This window comes from Taeniopygia guttata, chromosome 29 (assembly GCF_048771995.1).
Source record: "Taeniopygia guttata chromosome 29, bTaeGut7.mat, whole genome shotgun sequence".
NCBI lineage: Eukaryota > Metazoa > Chordata > Aves > Passeriformes > Estrildidae > Taeniopygia > Taeniopygia guttata.
In genome coordinates this window covers 4,224,747-4,243,807 of record NC_133054.1, presented here as the reverse complement: position 1 = coordinate 4,243,807, position 19,061 = coordinate 4,224,747, and the positions used below count along the sequence as shown (strand labels likewise).

The 19,061-nt window shown below is 67.3% G+C and overlaps 2 protein-coding genes across 5 annotated transcripts; one reads left to right on the top strand and one right to left on the bottom strand.

The window, feature by feature from the left end:
• Positions 1 to 895: 895 nt before the first annotated feature.
• Positions 896 to 5,041, top strand: MYL6 (myosin light chain 6). 3 transcript variants are annotated; one of them, XM_041711482.2, is made up of 7 exons: positions 896 to 1,025; positions 1,464 to 1,491; positions 2,672 to 2,815; positions 2,904 to 3,077; positions 3,803 to 3,880; positions 4,003 to 4,041; positions 4,456 to 4,690. In XM_041711482.2, exons 1-6 carry the CDS (start codon positions 1,023 to 1,025, stop codon positions 4,029 to 4,031), a joined length of 456 nt encoding a protein of 151 aa, XP_041567416.1. In that variant the 5' UTR covers positions 896 to 1,022; the 3' UTR covers positions 4,032 to 4,041; positions 4,456 to 4,690.
• Positions 5,042 to 5,067: 26 nt separating this feature from the next.
• Positions 5,068 to 18,751, bottom strand: SMARCC2 (SWI/SNF related BAF chromatin remodeling complex subunit C2). Of its 2 annotated transcripts, none has more exons than XM_041711515.2 (29): positions 18,543 to 18,751; positions 18,276 to 18,395; positions 16,123 to 16,208; positions 15,763 to 15,844; positions 15,568 to 15,660; positions 15,406 to 15,475; positions 14,485 to 14,554; positions 14,316 to 14,391; positions 14,104 to 14,235; positions 13,907 to 14,022; positions 13,696 to 13,820; positions 13,547 to 13,606; positions 13,426 to 13,463; positions 13,066 to 13,196; positions 12,908 to 12,979; positions 12,709 to 12,822; positions 11,158 to 11,311; positions 10,958 to 11,050; positions 9,929 to 10,051; positions 9,799 to 9,861; positions 9,019 to 9,277; positions 8,546 to 8,707; positions 8,386 to 8,450; positions 8,180 to 8,309; positions 7,938 to 8,104; positions 7,536 to 7,670; positions 6,614 to 6,881; positions 5,370 to 5,798; positions 5,068 to 5,237 (listed from the first exon to the last, which is right to left on the bottom strand). In XM_041711515.2, exons 1-29 carry the CDS (start codon positions 18,651 to 18,653, stop codon positions 5,161 to 5,163), a joined length of 3,621 nt encoding a protein of 1,206 aa, XP_041567449.2. In that variant the 5' UTR covers positions 18,654 to 18,751; the 3' UTR covers positions 5,068 to 5,160. The 2 variants fall into 2 exon arrangements, with proteins under 2 accessions (XP_041567449.2, XP_072775824.1); XM_072919723.1 differs by having other exon boundaries at positions 5,069 to 5,237; positions 5,625 to 5,798; positions 18,543 to 18,749.
• Between the last annotated feature and the right edge of the window lie 310 nt (positions 18,752 to 19,061).

Below are 19,061 nucleotides of genomic sequence, written 5' to 3'. Positions count from 1 at the left end.
GGGGTCGCTTGTTCGAGCTGCTGCTGCCACCGCCGGGATGTCCCCGAGATGTCCCCAAAAGGTGCCACCACCGGGATGTCCCCAAAATGTCACCGGGATGTCCCCAAAATGTCACCGGGATGTCCCCAAAATGTCACCGGGATGTCCCCGGATGTCACCGGGATGCCACCGCCACGCCGCTGCCGTGATGCCACCGCCGTGCCACCCCCGGGATGTCCCCAAGATGTCACCGAGTGTCACCGGGATGTCCCCGAGTGTCACCGGGATGTCACCGGGATGTCCCCGGATGTCCCCGAGTGTCCCCGAGTGTCACCGGGATGTCCCCGAGTGTCCCCGAGTGTCCCCGGGTGTCCCCGAGTGTCCCCGGGCTGTCCCCGCCGTGCCGCCCCCGCCCCGCTGCCACCCCCGGGCTGTCCCCGTCCCCCCGCGCGAATAAAACACGGAGGACACGGCCGTGGTGGCCTCGCGTGGCCTCGTGGGTGGCGCTGTCCCCTCCTGTCGCACCCACGGGTGTCCCCCGTGGGGGTGGGTGGTCCTTGGGGTGTCCCCCGTGGGTGTCCCCGTGGGTGGGGGTGTCCCCCGTGGGTGGGGGGGTGTCCCCGTGGGGGGTGGGGGTGTCCCCCGTGGGTGGGGGTGTCCCCGTGGGGGGTGGGGGTGTCCCCCTCGGTTTGGGGTGTCCCCGTGGGTGGGTGGGGGTGTCCCCGTGGGTGGGGCTGTCACCCGTGGGTGGGGGTGTCCCCGTGGGGGGTGGGGGTGTCCCCGTGGGGGGTGGGGGTGTCCCCTCGGTTTGGGGTGTCCCCCGTGGATGGGGGTGTCCCTGTGGGGGGTGGGACTGTCACCCGTGGGTGGGGGGTGGCCGCTCCGTGTCCTTCTATAGCCAAAACTTTCCCCGCGGGAAAAGGGGGCGTGTCCCCGACTTGCCCCGCCCCCTCACATGAATAATTAATCACCCTCATTACCGCCGTGACGCAGCCGCGCGGTGACGACCGAACGCGCAGGAACGGACGGGAGCGGCCGCCGCCATGGTGGGCACCGGGAGCACCGGGATGGGCACCGGGATGGGCACCGGGATGGGCACCGGGATGGGCACCGGGACCGGGAGCGGCGCGGGGGATGCGCGAGCGGAGGGGCCGGGGCGGGGGTCGCACCGGGGCGGGGGTCGCACCGGGGGGAGGTTGTGGCGGGAGGCACCGGGAGCACCGGGCGGGCACCGGGATGGGCACCGGGATGGGCACCGGGAGCACCGGGACCGGGAGCGGCGCGGGGGATGCGCGGGCGGAGGGACCGGGGCCGCACCGGGGGGAGGTCGCACCGGGAGGCACCGGGAGCACCGGGCGGGCACCGGGCGCGGGCGGCCGCTCCATCGGCGGGGGATGACGCCGCCGGTGCCCATCCCGGTGCCCATCCCGGTGCCCGCCCGGTGCCCATCCCGGTGCCCGCTGACCGCCGCGCTCTCCCCGCAGTGCGACTTCTCGGAGGAGCAGACCGCGGGTGAGTGACCGGCACCGGCCACCGGGCACCGGGCACCGGGCACCGGGAGCGGAGCCCCCCCAAAGTCGGGGCACGGCGAAGGGACCCCCCCGGCCCGGCCCCGCCGCTCCCGGTGCTTCCTGCGCGGCCTCGGGCGGGGCCTTTCCCGGGACAAAGTCCGGCCCGGGCGGGGCCGTTCGTACCGGGGGATGGGGGGTGCGGGACCGGGACGGGAACCGGGACGAGAACCGGGACCGGGAACCGGGACCGGGAACCGGGACGGGAACCGGGACCGGGGGGGGTTCGGGCCCCTCTTGGCCAATTTGCCCTTATTTGGGCATGGCGCGCGCGGCCGCGCATTCCTGCGGGGCGGGGCCGCGGGTTCCGGTGCGCTCCCGGTGCCCCGGGACCCGCCCGGGCTCCTCCCGGTGCCCCGGGACCCGCCGGGCTCCTCCGCGATCCAGCGGGCACCGGCAGCATCCCCGAGGGCGGGGGCCCGACCTGCATCCCGGCTGGCGTCGGGTTCCACCGGGAACCGGATCCACCGGGAAACCGGATCCCACCGGGAACCGGATCCACCGGGAAACCGGATCCCACCGGGAACCGGATCCCACCGGGGAGCGAAACCCGACCCGCGGCCGCGGGGGGGGGGGGTCCCGGGGATGCGGCGCGGGGGTCCCGGTGCTCTGGCGGTGCCGGTGGTCCCGGTGCCGGTGACACGGGGCAGGTCCCGATGGTCCCAAGAACTGACCTGGAATGGTCCCGGTACTCCGGTGGTCCCGGTGCTGACACAGGGAGTGTCCCGGTGGTCTCGGCACTGACCCGGGGCGGTCCCGGTGGTCCCTCACTGATCCAGGGGAGCTCCCGGTGGTCCCAAGAACTGACCCGGGGCGGTCCCGGTGGTCCCACATTGACCCGGGGGGCTCCCGGTGACCCCGTGCTGACCCGGGAGGTTCCTCACTGGCCCGGGGGCTCCCGGTGATCCCTCACCGATCCCGGTGGTCCCTCACCGATCCTGGTGGTCCCGGTGGTCCCTCACCGACCCCGGTGGTCCCGGTGGTCCCTCACTGACCCCGGTGCCCCCTCACCGGTCCCGGCGAGCTCCCGGTGCCCCCTCACCGGTCCCGGTGGTCCCTCACCGATCCCGGTGGTCCCGGTGCCCCCTCCCGGTGCCCCCTTTACCGGTCCCGGTGCCCGGCAGAGTTCAAGGAGGCGTTCCAGCTCTTTGACCGCACGGGGGACGGGAAGATCCTGTACAGCCAGTGCGGGGACGTGATGCGGGCGCTGGGCCAGAACCCCACCAACGCCGAGGTGATGAAGGTGCTGGGCAACCCCAAAAGCGATGGTGAGTTTTGGGTGGGGGTCCCCCCATTTCCCACCCCCCAAAACCCCCCAAACCCCCCAAACCCCCCGGTGACGCCGCTGTGCCGCAGAGATGAACGTGAAGACGCTGAGCTTCGAGCAGTTCCTGCCCATGATGCAGACCATCGCCAAGAACAAGGACCAGGGCTGCTTCGAGGACTACGTGGAGGGGCTGAGGGTCTTCGACAAGGAGGGCAACGGCACCGTCATGGGGGCCGAGATCCGCCACGTCCTGGTCACGCTGGGTGAGCCCCCAGACCCACCCTGACAGCCCCCAGACCCCTCTGACAGCCCCCAGACCCACCCTGACCCACCCTGACAGCCCCAGACCCACCCTGACAGCCCCAAACCCACCCTGACCCACCCTGACAGCCCCAAACCCAACCTGACAGCCCCCAGACCCACCCTGGGTGAGCACCCAGACCCACCCAGCCCCACCCCGACAGTCCCAGACCCCCCTGACAGCCCCCAGACCCCCCAGCCCCCCTCTGCCAGCCCCCAGCCCCCCTCTGCCAGCCCCCAGGGACCCCCGGGATGTCCCCCCAGGCTCCCAGAGTGTCCCCCCAGCCCCCCGGGGACCTCTGGAGTGTTCCCCCAGCCCCCCGGGGACCCCCAGAATGTCCCCCCAGCCCCCCGGGATGTCCCCCCAGCCCCCCGGGGATCCCCAGAGTGTCCCCTCAGCCCCCCAAAGTGTCCCCCCAGCCCCCCAGGGACCTCTGAAGTGTCCCCCCAGACCCCCGGGATGACCCCCCAGCCCCCCGGGGACCTCTGGAGTGTCCCCCCAGCCCCCCAGGGACCCCCAGCGTGTCCCCCCAGCCCCCCAGGGACCCCCAGCATGTCCCCACAGCCCCCCGGGGACCCCCAGAATGTCCCCCCAGCCCCCCAGGGACCCCCAGAATGTCCCCCCAGCCCCCCGGGGACCCCCAGCGTGTCCCCCCAGCCCCCGGGGTGACGCAGGGCTGTCCCGCAGGTGAGAAGATGACGGAGGAGGAGGTGGAGCAGCTGGTGGCCGGCCACGAGGACAGCAACGGCTGCATCAACTACGAAGGTGAGGCCCGGGGGTCCCGGGGGGGGTCCCTGGGGGTCCCGGGGGTCCCGGGGGGGGTCCCGGGGGGTCACCCGCGGCCCCACGCCCCTCCCTGACCATCACGTCTCGTTCCTTCCCCCCAGCCTTTGTGCGACACATCTTGTCAGGGTGACGCCGCAGGGGTAACGCCTCCCCCCCTCGCCCCCTCCTCAGTTATTTCCAGTTTTTGGTTTTTTTGGTTTTTTCCATTCTTTCTTTTTTCTTCCTGCCCTGCTGTCTTTTTTTTTTTTTTTTAAATATATATTTTTTTAATTAAAAAAAAAAAAAGGCCGCCTGGTCCTGGTTGATGCTCTCGCCCCCCCCTTGGTGCAGCCCCCCGAGCCCCGCATGCCCCTCTGCATGGAGCCCCCCCTGCGTGCCAGGGTTGGTTTTGGGGAGGGGGCTGCAGGAGCCCCCCGGTGCCAGCGGGGCTGTCGGCTCCTCCCTGCGCTCTTCAGCCGTTTTCACTTTTGGTTTTCCTGCCTCTCTCCGGGATTTTGGGGTGGGGGGCCGGCAGACCCCTCCTCACCCCCCCATTTCCTCTTTTCTCTCCGCAGAGCTCGTCCGGATGGTGCTGAGCGGCTGAAGACCCCTCCCCAAAATCATTGTGTGTCCCCCCCCCCCAAAATCATTCTCTGTCCCCTCCTCACTCAATTTTGTGCCTTTTTCCCTCATTTTCCTGTCACCGCCACCACACCCCCAATGCCCCCCAAAGCCCCCCCACTTCAGCCCCACCGGCTAAATTATTGCTCCACAGCATCCAAATAATCCAAATAAATTCTGGGAATGGTCGTTGTGCCCCCCACCTCGTGTGTGTGTCCCCCCAAAACCCCCCTCGGACAGACCCAGCGCCACCAGGCCGCTTCTTCCCGCCCCGGGGACTCGGAATTTTCGTTTTTATTGGTTTTTTAAAAAAAGAAACACCAACAGAAAAAAAAAACAAACAAACCAAAAAAGGGATGAGGAGGAAGAGGAGGAGGAAGAGGAGGGGAAGGAGGTGGAGGGGGGTTTTTTGGGGAGGGGGAAATGCCCGTGTGCCAGGTGGGATCGGAGCTGTCTCATAAATAACCGGGGGGAGCAGCGGCCCGGCCCCCCCGGGAGACCGACACTTAAATAATAAAATTTGGGACAATCATAAAAAAATACCAAAGCTGCGGGAGGAGGAGGAGGAGGAGGAGGAGGAGGAGGAGGAGGAGGAGGGGAGGGGGTGATGGTGGGGGCGGGAGGGGTCGGGCCGGGGGGCGGCGGTGCCGGGCCGGGGCTCACTGGGTGGGGGGCACGGGGGTGGCCGCGCTGGGGGTGGGCGCGATGGGGTCCGGCGGCATGGGGGGGCCTTGGTCTGTGGGGAGAAAACACACAAAAAACGGGGTGTGGGTGTGGGTGTGGGGGGCACGGGCGAGCGCGCTGCTGCTGCCCCCTCCCCTCTATGCGCCCACCCCCCAAATCACCAGAATTCCCCCCAATTTCTCACCTGCCAGGCTGGGAAGGAGGTTTCCCTGCACGGCGGCCACGATGGCGGGGCTGTGCGCGGCGGCCGAGCCCCCCGGCGGCGGCGGCGGGGCCGGGTGGGAGTTGGGGGGCAGCCCCCCCACCCCCGGCATGCTGCTGGCCAGGGCCCCATGCGGCGGGAGCGGGGCCGGGGGCGCGGGGAAGGGGTCGCACGGGGGCTGAGCCATGCTGGGGGGCACGGGGGGCACGGGCGGCACGAAGGGCACGGCGGCATTACCGGGCACGGCGGGGTGGGCGCTGCCGCTGCTGCTGCCGGTGCTGCCGGTGATGCTGCCGGTGATGCTGCCGGTGCTGCCGGTGATGCTGCCGGTGCTGCCGCCGCCGAGCGGCCCCGCCAGGCTCTGAGAGGGCGGCGGCGGCGGCGGCTGCTGCCCGGGGAACGGCGCCGGGGCTGCGGGAGAGCGGAGGGAACGTGAGACCCCCCACCCCTAACCGGGCACCCCCTGGAATTGGGGCTGCAGACACAGGAGAGACCCCCGCCCATAACCGGGCACCGCTCGGTGTGGGGAGAGCACCGTGAGACCCCCGCCCATAACCCCAGCCCTTGGCAGCAGGGACAGCACCAGTGACAGACCCCAACACCGAGACCCCAACACTGAGACCCCCCCTCACCCTGAGCACCGGGGACAGACCCCAATGTGAGACCCCCCCTCACCCTGAGCACCAGGGACAGACCCCAACACCGAGACCCCCCTTCAATGAGCACCGGGGACAGACCCCAAAACCGAGACCCCCCCTCACCCCAAAACCGAGACCCTCCCTCACTGAGCACCAGTGGCAGACCCCAACAGCAAGACCCCCCCTCAATGAGCACCAGTGACAGACCCCATTGTGAGACCCCCTCTCAGTGACCACCGGGGACAGACCCCAAAACCGAGAACCCCCCTCACCCTGAGCACCGGGGACAGACCCCATTGTGAGAGCCCCCCTCAATGAGCACTGGGGACAGACCCCAAAACTGAGACCCCCCCTCACCCCAACACCGAGACCCTCCCTCACTGAGCACTGGGGACAGACCCCAACACCGAGACCCCCTCTCAATGAGCACCAGTGACAGACCCCAACACCGAGACCCCCCTCACTGAGCACCGGGAACAGCACCACCGAGACCCCCACCCCCAAACCCTTTGGCCACCACCCCCCACAGACCCCGCGGGCACCCCCGAGCCCCCCCAGCCCCCCCGAGCCCCCCAGCCCCCCACTGACCGTGCGGGACCGCCGGGGCTCCCGGGGGCGGCGGGGGCGCGCCGGGCAGGGGCTGCCCCGGGGGCTCGGGCAGCGGGTGGGCGGCGGGGGCCAGGGGGGCGGCGGCGGGCAGGGGCTGTGCCCCGGGGGGCAGCGGGGGCTGCTGCTGCTGCTGCTGCTGCTGCAGGTGCTGGAAGTGCTGCTGCCGCGCCCGCATCTCCGCGTACTTGAGCTGCTCCATGTGGAAGGCCTGGCGGTCGGCCAGCAGCTGCTGCCGCTGGTATTCCAGCTGCAGGAGACAGCAAAAAGGGGTTTAAATCATGGTTTAACAGCAAAACAAGCTTAGCAGGCCCTGGGAAAATAAATACCTTTAGCAGATGGGAACTAGTACTGCACTATGTGGCTAGTACGTGATTGATATAACTGTTAGATGTGACGATTGTTTAGTAATTAAATATAATTACTGTCTAATCAGAAAGAATGGGAAATCATGTGAATCAGAAAGAATGTGAAATCATGTGAATCAGAAAGAATGTGAATCAGAAGAATCAGAAATCATGTGAAACTGTGGTCGTGGACCTAAGGGAGATCACGATAAACTCATGTCAATGACTTTATCGTGATAAATACAATAGGTAATAGAACAATGTAAGTTTAATAATTAATGTGTAAGTTATGTAAGGATAGAGTATAAAATACTCTATTTTATATCAGCTCGAAAGCCGTGTCGGAGTCAGATCTGGGTTTGTACCCCGACTCCCGGAGCTCTCAATGAAAGCACTGCACGGAATCACGTCCCGTGATTATGTGTGAACCCGAACGCTGACACAGGGACACCGAGGAGGGCTCGGAGGGGCACCCAGGGGTGGGCACGAGCACCCAGGGGTGGGCACGAGCACCCAGGGGTGGGCACGAGCGGCTGCCGCCCTCCCGGGACACTCACGGCCTCGCGCTCGCGGTCCATGATGGTCTCCAGCTCCTCGAAGTGCCGCAGTTTGATCTCCAACTTCTTCATCTGCGTCTCCACCAGCAGCGCCACCAGGGACTTGATCTTGCGCTCCTCCACGGCCGCCAGGTGCTGCCAGGACGGTGGGCGGGGGTCAGAGATCACACCTGGAGCATCCCCACCTGCTCCAGCCCAGCCCCGAGCCCCAGCCGGGGGTCAGAAATCACACCTGGAGCATCCCCACCTGCTCCAGCCCCAACCTCACGGTGGTCAGGGCTCAGACATCACACCTGGAGTGTCCCCACCTGCTCCAGCCCACCCCTGAGCCCCGGCTGGGGGTCAGAGATCACACCTGGAGTGTCCTCACCTGCTCCAGCCCAGCCCCTCGCCCCAGCTCACCTTGGCCTTGACGGCGGCGGCGGCCAGCGCGGCGGCGGCGGCCGTGGACAGGTTCCCCTCGCCGATGTCGCGCTCCACCTTGGCCTTGCGCTCGGCCTCGGGCTCCGGCAGCTCCTTGGGCGCCTCGTCCGGCCCCTCCTTCACCTCCTTGTCCTTCTCGGGCTCCCCTGCGGGCAGGTGGGGCCGTGTCAGCAGTGCCTGGGGGGCTCAGCGTGCCCCCAGCCCCGCCGCGCCCCCCTCACCTGCGCTGTCACCGTCACCCTTGTCGGGCTCCTTCTCGCCCTCCACCTCCTTCCCCTTCTCCTCCTCCTTCTTGGGGGTGTCTCCGGCCTTCTCCTTGGCCTCCTCCTCGGCAGTGCCATCCCGGGGCTCCTGGGGAAGAACCACCCCCATGGGCACCCGAATCCCACCCCGTTTGTCCCCCCCAGACCCCCGGACCCCGTTTTACCTTCGCCTCCTTCTTCTCCTCGGCCGGCTGCGCCTCTGCCCGCGCCTCCTCCGCCCCGCTCTCCTCTGGGGGACACAAACGCAGCTCAGACCCCGCTGCCGTGCCCCCCAGAGCCCCCCAGAGCCCCCCAGAGCCCCCCAGCCCCTCTGACCCCTCTGACCGATGCGCTCGGGCTCGTCCGAGGCGGTGCCGGCGATGCCGCTGCTCTCCAGCCCGAAGGCAGGGTCGGCCTTGCCCGTCACCTTGGCCGCCTCCTCCACCTTGCGCACGTGGGCTTCCACCAGCGCCGTGGGCACCTCCTCCTTCATCTTGGAGAATTCCTCTGCGGGCACAGTTCCTCAGCAGGAGCCCCTCGGAGCCCACCCTGCGTCCCCCCGGCCCCGCACACCCCGTGGGGGGCTCGGCCCAGCTGGTCCTGGCTGGCTACAGAATGTTCTGGAGGGTTCATCCCATCCCCAGCCCCTCTCCCCGTCCCCCCATCCCCATCCCCATCCCCTCTCCCCCATCCCAAATTCCCTCTCCCCCATCCCAAATTCCCTCTCCCCCATCCCCACCCCCTCTCCCCCATCCCCAATTCCATCTCCCCATCCCCTCTCCCCCATCCCCCCCAGCCTCATGCCCACCCCTGCTCACCCAGAGCCGACTTGGCGGCGGCCGAGGCCACGCGTGGATCCACCACGGAGGCCAGGAAGGCCACGGTGCTCATGACGGGGTTGCCCGACTGGCTGAAGGGGATGGGCTGGTAGGCCAGGGGCCCCAGCGAGGCCTCCGAGTCCTCCAGGTAGGGATCCTCGATGGGCAGGCGCAGGAAGTGCAGGATGCACTCGTCCTGCGTGCGGCTGCCCACGTGCTCCGACACCTTGTTCCAGTCGTCCTTGTACATCTCCAGGGCCTGGGCGGGGTGACAGGGGTCAGCGGGGGCTGGCAGCCCTGTCCCCACATCCCCTGTCCCATCCCCTGTCCCACATCCCCTGTCCCCACATCACTGTCCCACATCCCTGTCCCACATCACTGTCCCATCCCCTGTCCCACATCCCCTGTCCCACATCCCCTGTCCCATCCCCTGTCCTCACATCCCCTGTCCCATCCCCTGTCCCCATTCCCGTGTTCCCATGTCCCCTGTCCCCACATCCCTGTCCCCACATCCCCTGTTGTCCCCACGTCCCTGTCCCCATTTCCCTGTTCCCATTTCCCTTGTCCCCACATCCCTGTCCCTATATCCCTTGTCCCCAGGTCGCTGTCCCCACATCCCCTGCTGTCCCCACGTCTCCTCAGGTCCCCACATCCCTTGTCCCCACATCCCTGTCCCCACACCCCTGTCCCCAGATCACTGTCCCCATTCCCATGTTCCCATTCCCTTGTCCCCACACCCCTGTCCCCACACCCCTGTCCCCACACCCCGTCCCCACGCACCTCCAGCAGCAGCAGCGTCTCCTGCTCCGTCCACTCCCGCGTGGCGCTGGCGGCGGCTTTGCTCTGGGGGGGAGATCGGGGGTGAGGGGCGGCGGGCGGGGGGCCGGGGCGGGGCCCGGGGGGTGCCCACCTTGGAGGGGACGTTCTTCTTGGTGTACATGTCGGTGCGGAGCCCGAAGTTCTGCATGTCCGCCGGCTTCTCCTTGCCCTTGTCCGGGAAGTTCAGCATCTGCTGCGAGGCCGAGGTGGGCTGCTGCAGGGGGAGAGGGGACACGCTGGGCCGGGCCCACGGGGCAGGACATCGGCGTGTCCCCTGCTCCTCCCGCTGTCCTTCGTGTCACGGCGTCCCCATCACGGCGTCCCCGTCACGGCGTTCCCATCACGGCATCCCCATCACGGCGTCCCCATCACCGTGTCCCCATCACAGTGTCGCCATCACGGGGTCCCCATCACGGCGTCCCCATCACCGTCCCCATCACAGCGTCCCCATCATGGGGTCCCCATCATGGTCCCCATCACGGCGTCCCCATCACGGTTCCCATCATGGTCCCCATCACGGTCCCAATCACGGCGTCCCCATCATGGGGTCCCCATCACAAGGTCCATCACGGTGACCCCATCACGGTCCCCATCACTGTGTCCCCATCACGGGGTCCATCACGGTCCCCGTCATGGGGTCCCCATCACGAGGTTCATCACAGTGTCCCCATCACAGTCCCCATCATGGGGTCCCCATCATGAGGTCCATCACAGTGTCCCCATCACGGCGACCCCATCATAGTCCCCATCACAGCGTCCCCATCACAGCGTCCCCATCACGGTGACCCCATCACAGCGTCCCCATCACGGGGTCCCCATCACGGTCCCCATCACGGCGACCCCATTATAGTCCCCATCACGGCGACCCCATCACGGCGTCCCCATCACGGCGACCCCATCATAGTCCCCATCACAGTGTCCCCATCACAGTGTCCCCATCACAGTCCCCATCACGGTGACCCCATCACGGCGACCCCATCACAGTCCCCATCACGGCGACCCCATCACGGCGACCCCCCGCGTCCCTGCTCCCCGGGGCAGGGCGGCATGCGATGGGGAGGAGGGAAGGAGCCTTCCTCGGCCAGCGGCGGGGGGCACGGACCCCCAAGGAGCCGCCTACCAGCTCCGGCTTGCCCTTCACCGTCTCGCTGCCCAGCTCCTCCATCTCTTTGCTCTTGCGGCCCGTCTTGGCGTCGCCGTCGCTCTGCCGGCCCTGAGGCACGGATCGAAGCTGTGCATCCCCCACCCCCCGCCCCACCGGGACCGGGGGGCGGCAGGGGGGGGTCGCGGCTGGGCGGGGCGGCCGCCCCCGGCACCCACCTGCGGCGTTTTGGGCTGCAGGGGCACCAGCCCCGAGGGGGTGTCGGCCAGCACGTGGAAGTGGGAGGTGGGCGGGGGGCCCATGGGCGTGGGGCGGCTCTCGGCGTCCACCTGGTAATTGATGAGGCCCCACTGCTCCAGGAAGGCGTGGACCCTGCGGAGAGCCGGGGTGGCATGGTGTGACACTGACCGGTCCTGTGCCATGGCACTGGGCAGCCACCAGCGCCAGGGTGACACTGACCACCCTGTTCCACAGGTATTGAACACCCACCAGCGCCAGGGTGACACTGACCAGTCCTGTGCCACAGCACTGGGCAGCCACCAGCGCCAGGGTGACACTGACCAGTCCTGTGCCATGGCACTCAACAGCCACCAGCGCCAGGGTGACACTGACCAGTCCTGTGCCACTGGTATTGGACACCCACCAGTGCCAGGGTGACACTGACCACCCTGTGCCATGGCACTCAACACCCACCAGTGCCAGGGTGACACTGACCACAGTGTTCCACTGGTATTGGACACCCACCAGTGCCAGGGTGACACTGACCAGTCCTGTTCCACTGGTATTGAACACCCACCAGCGCCAGGGTGACACTGATCGGTCCTGTGCCACGGCACTGGGCAGCCACCAGCGCCAGGGTGACACTGACCGGTCCTGTGCCATGGCACTGGGCAGCCACCAGCGCCAGGGTGACACTGACCAGTCCTGTGCCACAGCACTGGGCAGCCACCAGTGCCAGGGTGACACTGAGCACCCTGTGCCACCAGTACTGGACACCCACCAGTGCCAGGGTGACACTGACCACAGTGTTCCACTGGTATTGGACACCCACCAGTGCCAGGGTGACACTGACCACCCTGTGCCACCAGTACTGGACACCCACCAGTGCCAGGGTGCCACGCCTCTGCTGTGGACCCCCCCAGTGCCATTGGCACTAGACTCCTGCCACCCCCATGGTGCCAAAACGATCCCCCTGCCCCAGTGGCACTGGAACCCTGTCACACCCGGGGTGCCACGCTGACCCCCACCAACTGTGGGGTGCCACACTGACCCTCCAGTAGCACCAGGGTGCCACGCTGACCACTCAGCAGGGTGCCACAGTGACCCTCTGCCCACCCCGGGGTGCCACACTGACCACTCAGCAGGGTGCCACAGTGACCCTCTGCCCACCCCGGGGTGCCACGCTGACCACTCAGCAGGGTGCCACAGTGACCCTCTGCCAGCACTCAGGTGCCACGTTGACCCCCAACCCCACCAGCACCAGCCCCCTGTCAGGATTGGGGTGCCAAACCAACCCCCAAACACCAGGATCACCACAACCGTGGCATCATGTGGGTACCAAACCAAACCCTAAAAACCAGGAGCACCAGAACCCTGGCAGGACTGGGGTGATCAACAGACCCCTGGCAGCAGGCAGGTACCAAAACCAACCCCCAGGCACCAGGAGCACCGCACCCCTGCCAGGATTGGGGTGCCAAACCAACCCCCAGACACCAGAACACCCCACCCCTGTCAGCACCGGGGTGCCCCCAGCCCGCAGCCGCACCCACCGCATGATGGCACAGACGTCCCCGGCCAGGTTGCGCCGGCAGGCCGTGGAGGTCAGGTACTCCTGCGGGTTCAGCCGGTACGTGTCGATCATGAAGTTCCGGTAGGCCAGGTAGCTGCGGGGGCACGGCATGGGGGGCTCAGCACCGGGCACGGCCCCGGGGGGCTGCGGGCAGGCGGGGAGAGGGGGTTTGGCCTCACATTTCGGGGGTCTTGGATTTGTTTTTGCCGTTGAAGAACTCGGGCAGGGCGCGGCGCTCGATGGCGTGGACGCTGCGGGAGGAGAGGCTCGGGGAGGGCTCTGGGGCAGCCTCCTCATCCTCAGGGGATGAAGGCAGCTCGGGACCCCCCAGCTGTACCTGTTGTAGTCGAACCAGGCGGCGTAGCTGGGGATGATGATGTGGTGGGTCTGCTCGGTCACGTTGTCCTCGTGCAGGTCGGGGTTCTTGGCCTGCTCCCCTTTGCTGCCGGCGCCGTTCTCCTCCTCGTCCTGCCCCACAGAGCAGCACCCCATGGGCAAAGGGACCCCCTTTCAGCGCCCTTCATCATCCTCACCCACAGCAGGATGAGACCAAGGGCCCCGGCTGCAGCCCCAGGCGGGAGGGGAAGGGCAGAAAAGAGTGGTTTTGTACCCAAAAGAGGGACAAGGAATGAGAGAGAACCGGGTGATCACCGAGCTGCGGTGCCCCCCGTGCTGGGAACACCTTCCCCGGGCTCACCTTGCCAGCTGTCTCCATGCTCTCATCTTCCTGCTCATCTGGAAGGGAGGACAGGGGTGGGTTTGGGCACTGCCGGGTGCCCCGGGGGTCCCGGGGCTCTGCTGCAGCTCCTCAGACTCACCCAGGTCCGTCATGGTGCCCCCCTTGACGGGCGCCGACTCCGAGTCCTTCTTGGTGTTGACTGTGGGGGGAAACGTGGAGCTGAGAGCCCCGGGGACCCCTCCCACACTGTGGGGACCCCAGGGCGTGGCTGCTGCCCCCCACCCTGACCTGTTTTGGGCAGAGTGACCTCCTCCACGTTGGGGACGGGTGAGGGCTCGTCCATGTCCTTGGTCAGGTCCTCCTGCTCCTCCTCGCGGTGCCCACGCTTGGATTTGTTATAGGGGGTAGAGGGTCTGCCAAGGGAGAGACCCCCCATCACCACCGACCCCCAGGGCTGAACTCCCCCACCCCCAGAGCCCCCAAAAGCCCCCCAGCTCACCCCTTCTTCGCGTTCTTCTTCTTGGCCTCGGGGGTGGGCGAGGGCGAGGGCGAGCGCTTCCTCTTCTTGTAGTTGCCCCCCTTCTTGTCCCGCCGGTCCGAGTCGGGGCTGTTCACCTGGGGGGCACCGTGGGGGTCCAGCTGAGCAGGGTGAGACCCCCAGGACCCCTCCCCGAGGGGCTCTGAGCTGGCTCTGACCTCGTCTGTCAGCGTCTTGGCCGAGATCTTCTTCCTGCGGGTGACGGGGCTCTTCTCGTCCGTCACCTCGTAGTCCTCCTCGTTCATCCACTCGTTGAAGGTGTCCGTGTCCAGGATCCACTTGGCGTGGACCTGCCGGCCAGGGGAGGGGCTGGCTCAGGCCAGGGAGGGGGGCTCCAGCTGCCCCCCAAACCTGGGGGAACCCCCGGTACCTTCCGGGGCTTCTCCGGTGTCGGGGGATCCTCCACGGACGCCTCGATCTCGCTGGCCGGGATCCAGGTGTCATAGCTGGGGGAAGAGGGGGACAGGTAGGGTCAAAGTGGTCCCCACAGCAATCTGGGGGGGGACAGGGGGTCCCCGAAATCCTCATCCCCCCCTCACCTGTCGGGGTAGTACCCCCAGTGCAGCAGCACCTGCTTGTCGCGCTTCATGACGGGCCGGACCCATTCCTCTGCGGGACACAGCGGGGGCGGGCTGAGCACGGACCCTCCAGCCCCCCGGGACCCCCAAATTCCCCTCTGCACCCACCTCCCCCTGCCCCCCGGGACCCCCAAATTCCCCTCTGCACCCACCTTCTTCTGCCCCCCAGAGCCCCCTGTGACCCCCAAATTCTCCTCCAGCACCCACCTTCCCCTGCCCCCCCATGACCCCCAAATTCCCCTCTGCACCCACCTTCCTCTGCCCTCCGAGCCCTCTGTGACCCCCAAAAACCCCCTCCAGCACCCACCTTCCCCTGCCCCCCGTGACCCCCCCCCAAATTCCCCTCTGCACCCACCTTCCCCTGCCCCCCATGACCCCCAAATTCCCCTCTGCACCCACCTTCCTCTGCCCCCCAGAGCCCCCTGTGACCCCCAAAATTCCCCTCCAGTACCCACCTTCCTCTGCTCACAATGGAGCCCATTGTGACCACCCAAATTCCCCTCCTGCACCCACCTTCCTCTGCCCCCCAGAGCCCCCTGTGACCCCCAAAAACCCCCTCCAGCACCCACCTTCCCCTGCCCCCCGTGACCCCCAAATTCCCCTCTGCACCCACCTTCCCCTGCCCTCCCAGAACCCCCCGTGACCCCCAAATTCCCCTCCTGCACCCACCTTCCCCTGCCCCCCGTGACCCCCAAATTCCCCTCCTGCACCCCCCTTCCTCTGCCCCCCCAAATCCGCCTGTGACCCCCAAATTCCCCTCCAGCACCCACCTTCCTCTGCCCCCCAAAATCCTCCTGTGACCCCCAAATTCCCCTCCAGCACCCACCTTCCTCTGCCCCCCAAAATCTGCCTGTGACCCCCAAATGCCCCTCGTGCACCCACCCTCCTCCAGGTTCCCGGGCACGGGGCAGACGATGTGCGAGGCGTTGCTCTTGTCCTCGGTCACGGTGCCCTGTGCCAGCCAGGGGACGGACCCAGGGTCAGTATCGGGGTGAAGGGGGGATGAGCACCCCCTGTGCCCCCCGCCCTGGCACTGCCACCCACCTGGTGCCTCTTGACGATGTCCTTGAGCTTCCCCAGCAGCTTGGGCTCGATCTCCTGGTGCAGGAAGATGTTGGGCCGAGCCAGGCAGTTGTTCTGGGGAGGAAGGGGGGAAGAGAGCAGAGGGGTGAGCTCTGTGAGGAGTGGGGGGACACTGGTGGGGTGGGGGTCCCGGGGGTGGGGGCCGTGGGCTCTTACCTGCACCAGGGATTTCTCGATGGTCATGAACATCTCCACGTTGCGGTCCATGCGCGAGGGATTCTGGAAATCGAAACGCCGCCTTATTGGAAGAAAAGAGCGACTCTCATGAAAGCCACAGCTCAGGTCTCCTCGTCAGCACCCGAAATTTGGGGAGGGGGGGAGCGGGGCACGTGCCTGGACCCCATCAGGGTCCACAGTGACGGAGGGGGACACGTCCCAGCGCCCGTTTGCTCTGCGGGTGACAGCCCCACCACCGCCCCACCCTGGGAACCCCCAGCCAAAGCCACCCCTGGAGGGGACCCCCACCCTGCCCCCCACCCAGGACCCCTCAGGACCCCCACCCCGGTGGGTGCTCACCATCCTTGGTCGCTCTTGAATTTATAGGCGGCTGCCAGGATGTGGCACAGGGCTCCCCCCGCCTTGAAATCCAGGAAGCATTTGATCTGCAACGGGAGAGGGGTCAGGGGCACAGGGACAGCGCCCTGCTGGGGGACAGCTCCTCCTCGGGGTGACAGCCCCTTGTCTGGGTGACATTCCCCTGGTGGGGTGACATCCCCTCATGGGGTGCCATCCCTTTGTGAGGGTGACATCCCCATGTTGGGGTGACATCCCCAAGTCTGGTGACATCCCTTTGTGGGTGACATCCCCTTGTCTGGGTGCCATGCCCACATTTGGGTGACATCCCCATGTCTGAGTGACATCCCCTTGACTGGGTGACATCCTCATGTTGAGGTGCCATCCCCTTGTTGGGGTGACATTGCCTTGTCTGAGTGACATCCCTTTGTGAAGGTGACATCCTTAAGTCTGAGTGACATCCCCTTGACTGGGTGACCTCCCTTTGTGAGGGTGACATCCCCTTGTCGGGGTCCCATCCCCTGTCCCAGGTGCCACCTCCTTGGGCTCTGGGATGGGGTCCCTGCAGTGTTGGAGCACTGTCCCACTCGGGGACACGTCCCTGTGTGAGGTCACTGTCCCCAGGTCCTTTGGGGCTGTCCTGGGGACCCTGGGGCAGTGTCCCCTGGTCCTTTGGGGCTGTCCTGGGGTCCCTGGGGCAGTGTCCCCTGGTCCTTTGGGGCTGTCCTGGGGTCCCTGGGGCAGTGTCCCCTGGTCCTTTGGGGCTGTCCTGGGGTCCCTGGGGCAGTGTTCCCTGGCTGAGGCCCTGTCTCAGATTTGGGGTGTCCCCTTTTAGGACACTGCTCCTGGCAGGGCGCTGTCCCTGCCATGCTCTGTCCCTATGTGGGGACACTGTCCCCTGGCCCTTGGGGACAACGGTGTCCCCGGCACTGTCCCCAGCACTCCAGGCCATGTCCCTGACCAGGGCACTGTCACCAGCCGCTGTCCATGGTCAGCTGCTGTCCCCGAGCCACCAAATGCTGAACGGTGTCACCAGGGCCATGTCCCTGAGGCTTTGGGTGCTGTCCCTGCTCAGGGCCGTGTCCCCAGTTCACTGTCCCCAGGTATTGGGGTGCTGTCCCTGCTCAGAGCTCTGTCCCCAGGTCTTTGGGGACACTGGGGACACAGCCCCAGGGCTGTCCCCTGTCTCTGGGGCACTGTCCCTGCTCAGGACCCTGTCCCTGGTCATCATTGTCCTTGTCCCCTTTTCACTGGGGCTCTGCCCCAAGGTTTGGGGTGCTGGTTCTGCTTTTTTGGGATGCTGTCCCCATTCAGGCCTTGTCCCCACCTCACTGCGACCCTGTCCCTGGGTGCTGTCCCCAAGTATGGGGTTCTGTTCCTGAGTACTCAGATGCTGTCCCTGGGTATTGGGGTGCTGTCCCCACTCAGAGCCTTGTCTCCTGTTCTCTGGGGCCTTTTTTGGGGCCCCGTTCCCACTCAGCTTTGTCCCCAGGTTTTTGGGGTGCTGCCCGTGGGTCACTGGGGCCTCGTCCCAGGGTCACTGGGGTCTGTCCCCAGGCCTTTAGGGCACTATCCCTGCTCATCTGGGTCAAAAAAATCCCTGGGGTCCCCAAATCCCCGGGGTCCCCAAATCACTGGGGTCCCCAAATCCCTGGGGTCCCCAGATCACTGGGGCTCTGTCCCTGGAATTTTGGGGTGCTGTCCCCAGGTCTTTGGGCTCTGTCCCTGGGATTTTGGGGTGCTGTCCCTGAGGCTTTGGGCTCTGTCCCTGGGATTCTGGGGTGCTGTCCCCAGGTCTTTGGGCTCTGTCCCTGGAATTTTGGGGTGCTGTCCCTGAGGCTTTGGGCTCTGTCGCTGGGATTCTGGGGTGCTGTCCCTGAGGCTTTGGGCTCTGTCCCTGCTCAGAGCCCTGTCCCTGCCCACCAGGGCCATGTCCCCGGCTCTGAGGGACGCTGTCCCCACATTTCTGAGGCTCTCTCCCCAACCTGGCCTTTGTCCCCCGCTCCTCGGGGCTCTTCCCCAGCTCACCCCGGGGACCACGCGGCTCCATCCCCGCAGCTCCGGGGCACCGTCCGTGCCCTGAGCCCGGTCCCCGGTCCCCGCGCGTCCCCCGCACGTCCCGGCCGCGGTGTCCCCGCGTCCCCCGCGGCTCTCACCGGCAGCTTGGTGAGGGGCGCGTTGCTGACGTGCTTCCCGAACACCTCCTCCTGGAACTGCAGCAGCTGCACCACCAGGCTCGACAGCGACTTGTTGGTGGGGGGCTCGGCCTGGATGTACTGCGGGCCCGGGGCTCAGCGCGGCCGCCGGGGCCGCTGAGGGGAGCGGGGCGGGGTGGGGGGGGCGCGATGGCGACGGCGGCGCCGTGACAGGCCGGGCCCGGCGGGGCTGAGGGCAGCGGCGGCCCCGCGGTCCGGCGGACCTACCTTCTTGTAGTTCTTGCCGAGCCACAGCCGCACGTTGTCGAACTGGCTGACGGTGTCCGAGGCCTCGTAGTACTTGACGTTGGGGCCGCCGTCCTTCTTCCGCACCGCCATCTTGAGCGGGCCGGGCCGCGCCGCCGCCTCCGCCCGCCACTGCCGCCCCCTGCCGGCGCCGCGCCGCCACTGCCGCGCCCGCCGCCGCTCGCTGTCCCCGTTCCCGTTCGCTGTCCCCGCTCCCGGTCGCTGTCCCCGTTCCCGTTCGCTGTCCCCGTTCCCGTTCGCTGTCCCCGTTCCCAGTCGCTGTCCCCGTTCCCGGTCGCTGTCCCCGTTCCCGCTCGCTGTTACATCCCCGCCGCCCCCCTTGCTGCCCTCCCGTCCCCGCACTGCCGCTCCCGCCGCCCCCGCTGCCGCCCCCTGGCGGTGCCGCTCCGGCACTGCCGCCTCCCGCCCGGTGTTGCCGGTCCCGCTCGCTGGTCCCGTTCCCGCCCAGTGTTGCCGGTCCCGGTCGCTGATCCCTCTCCC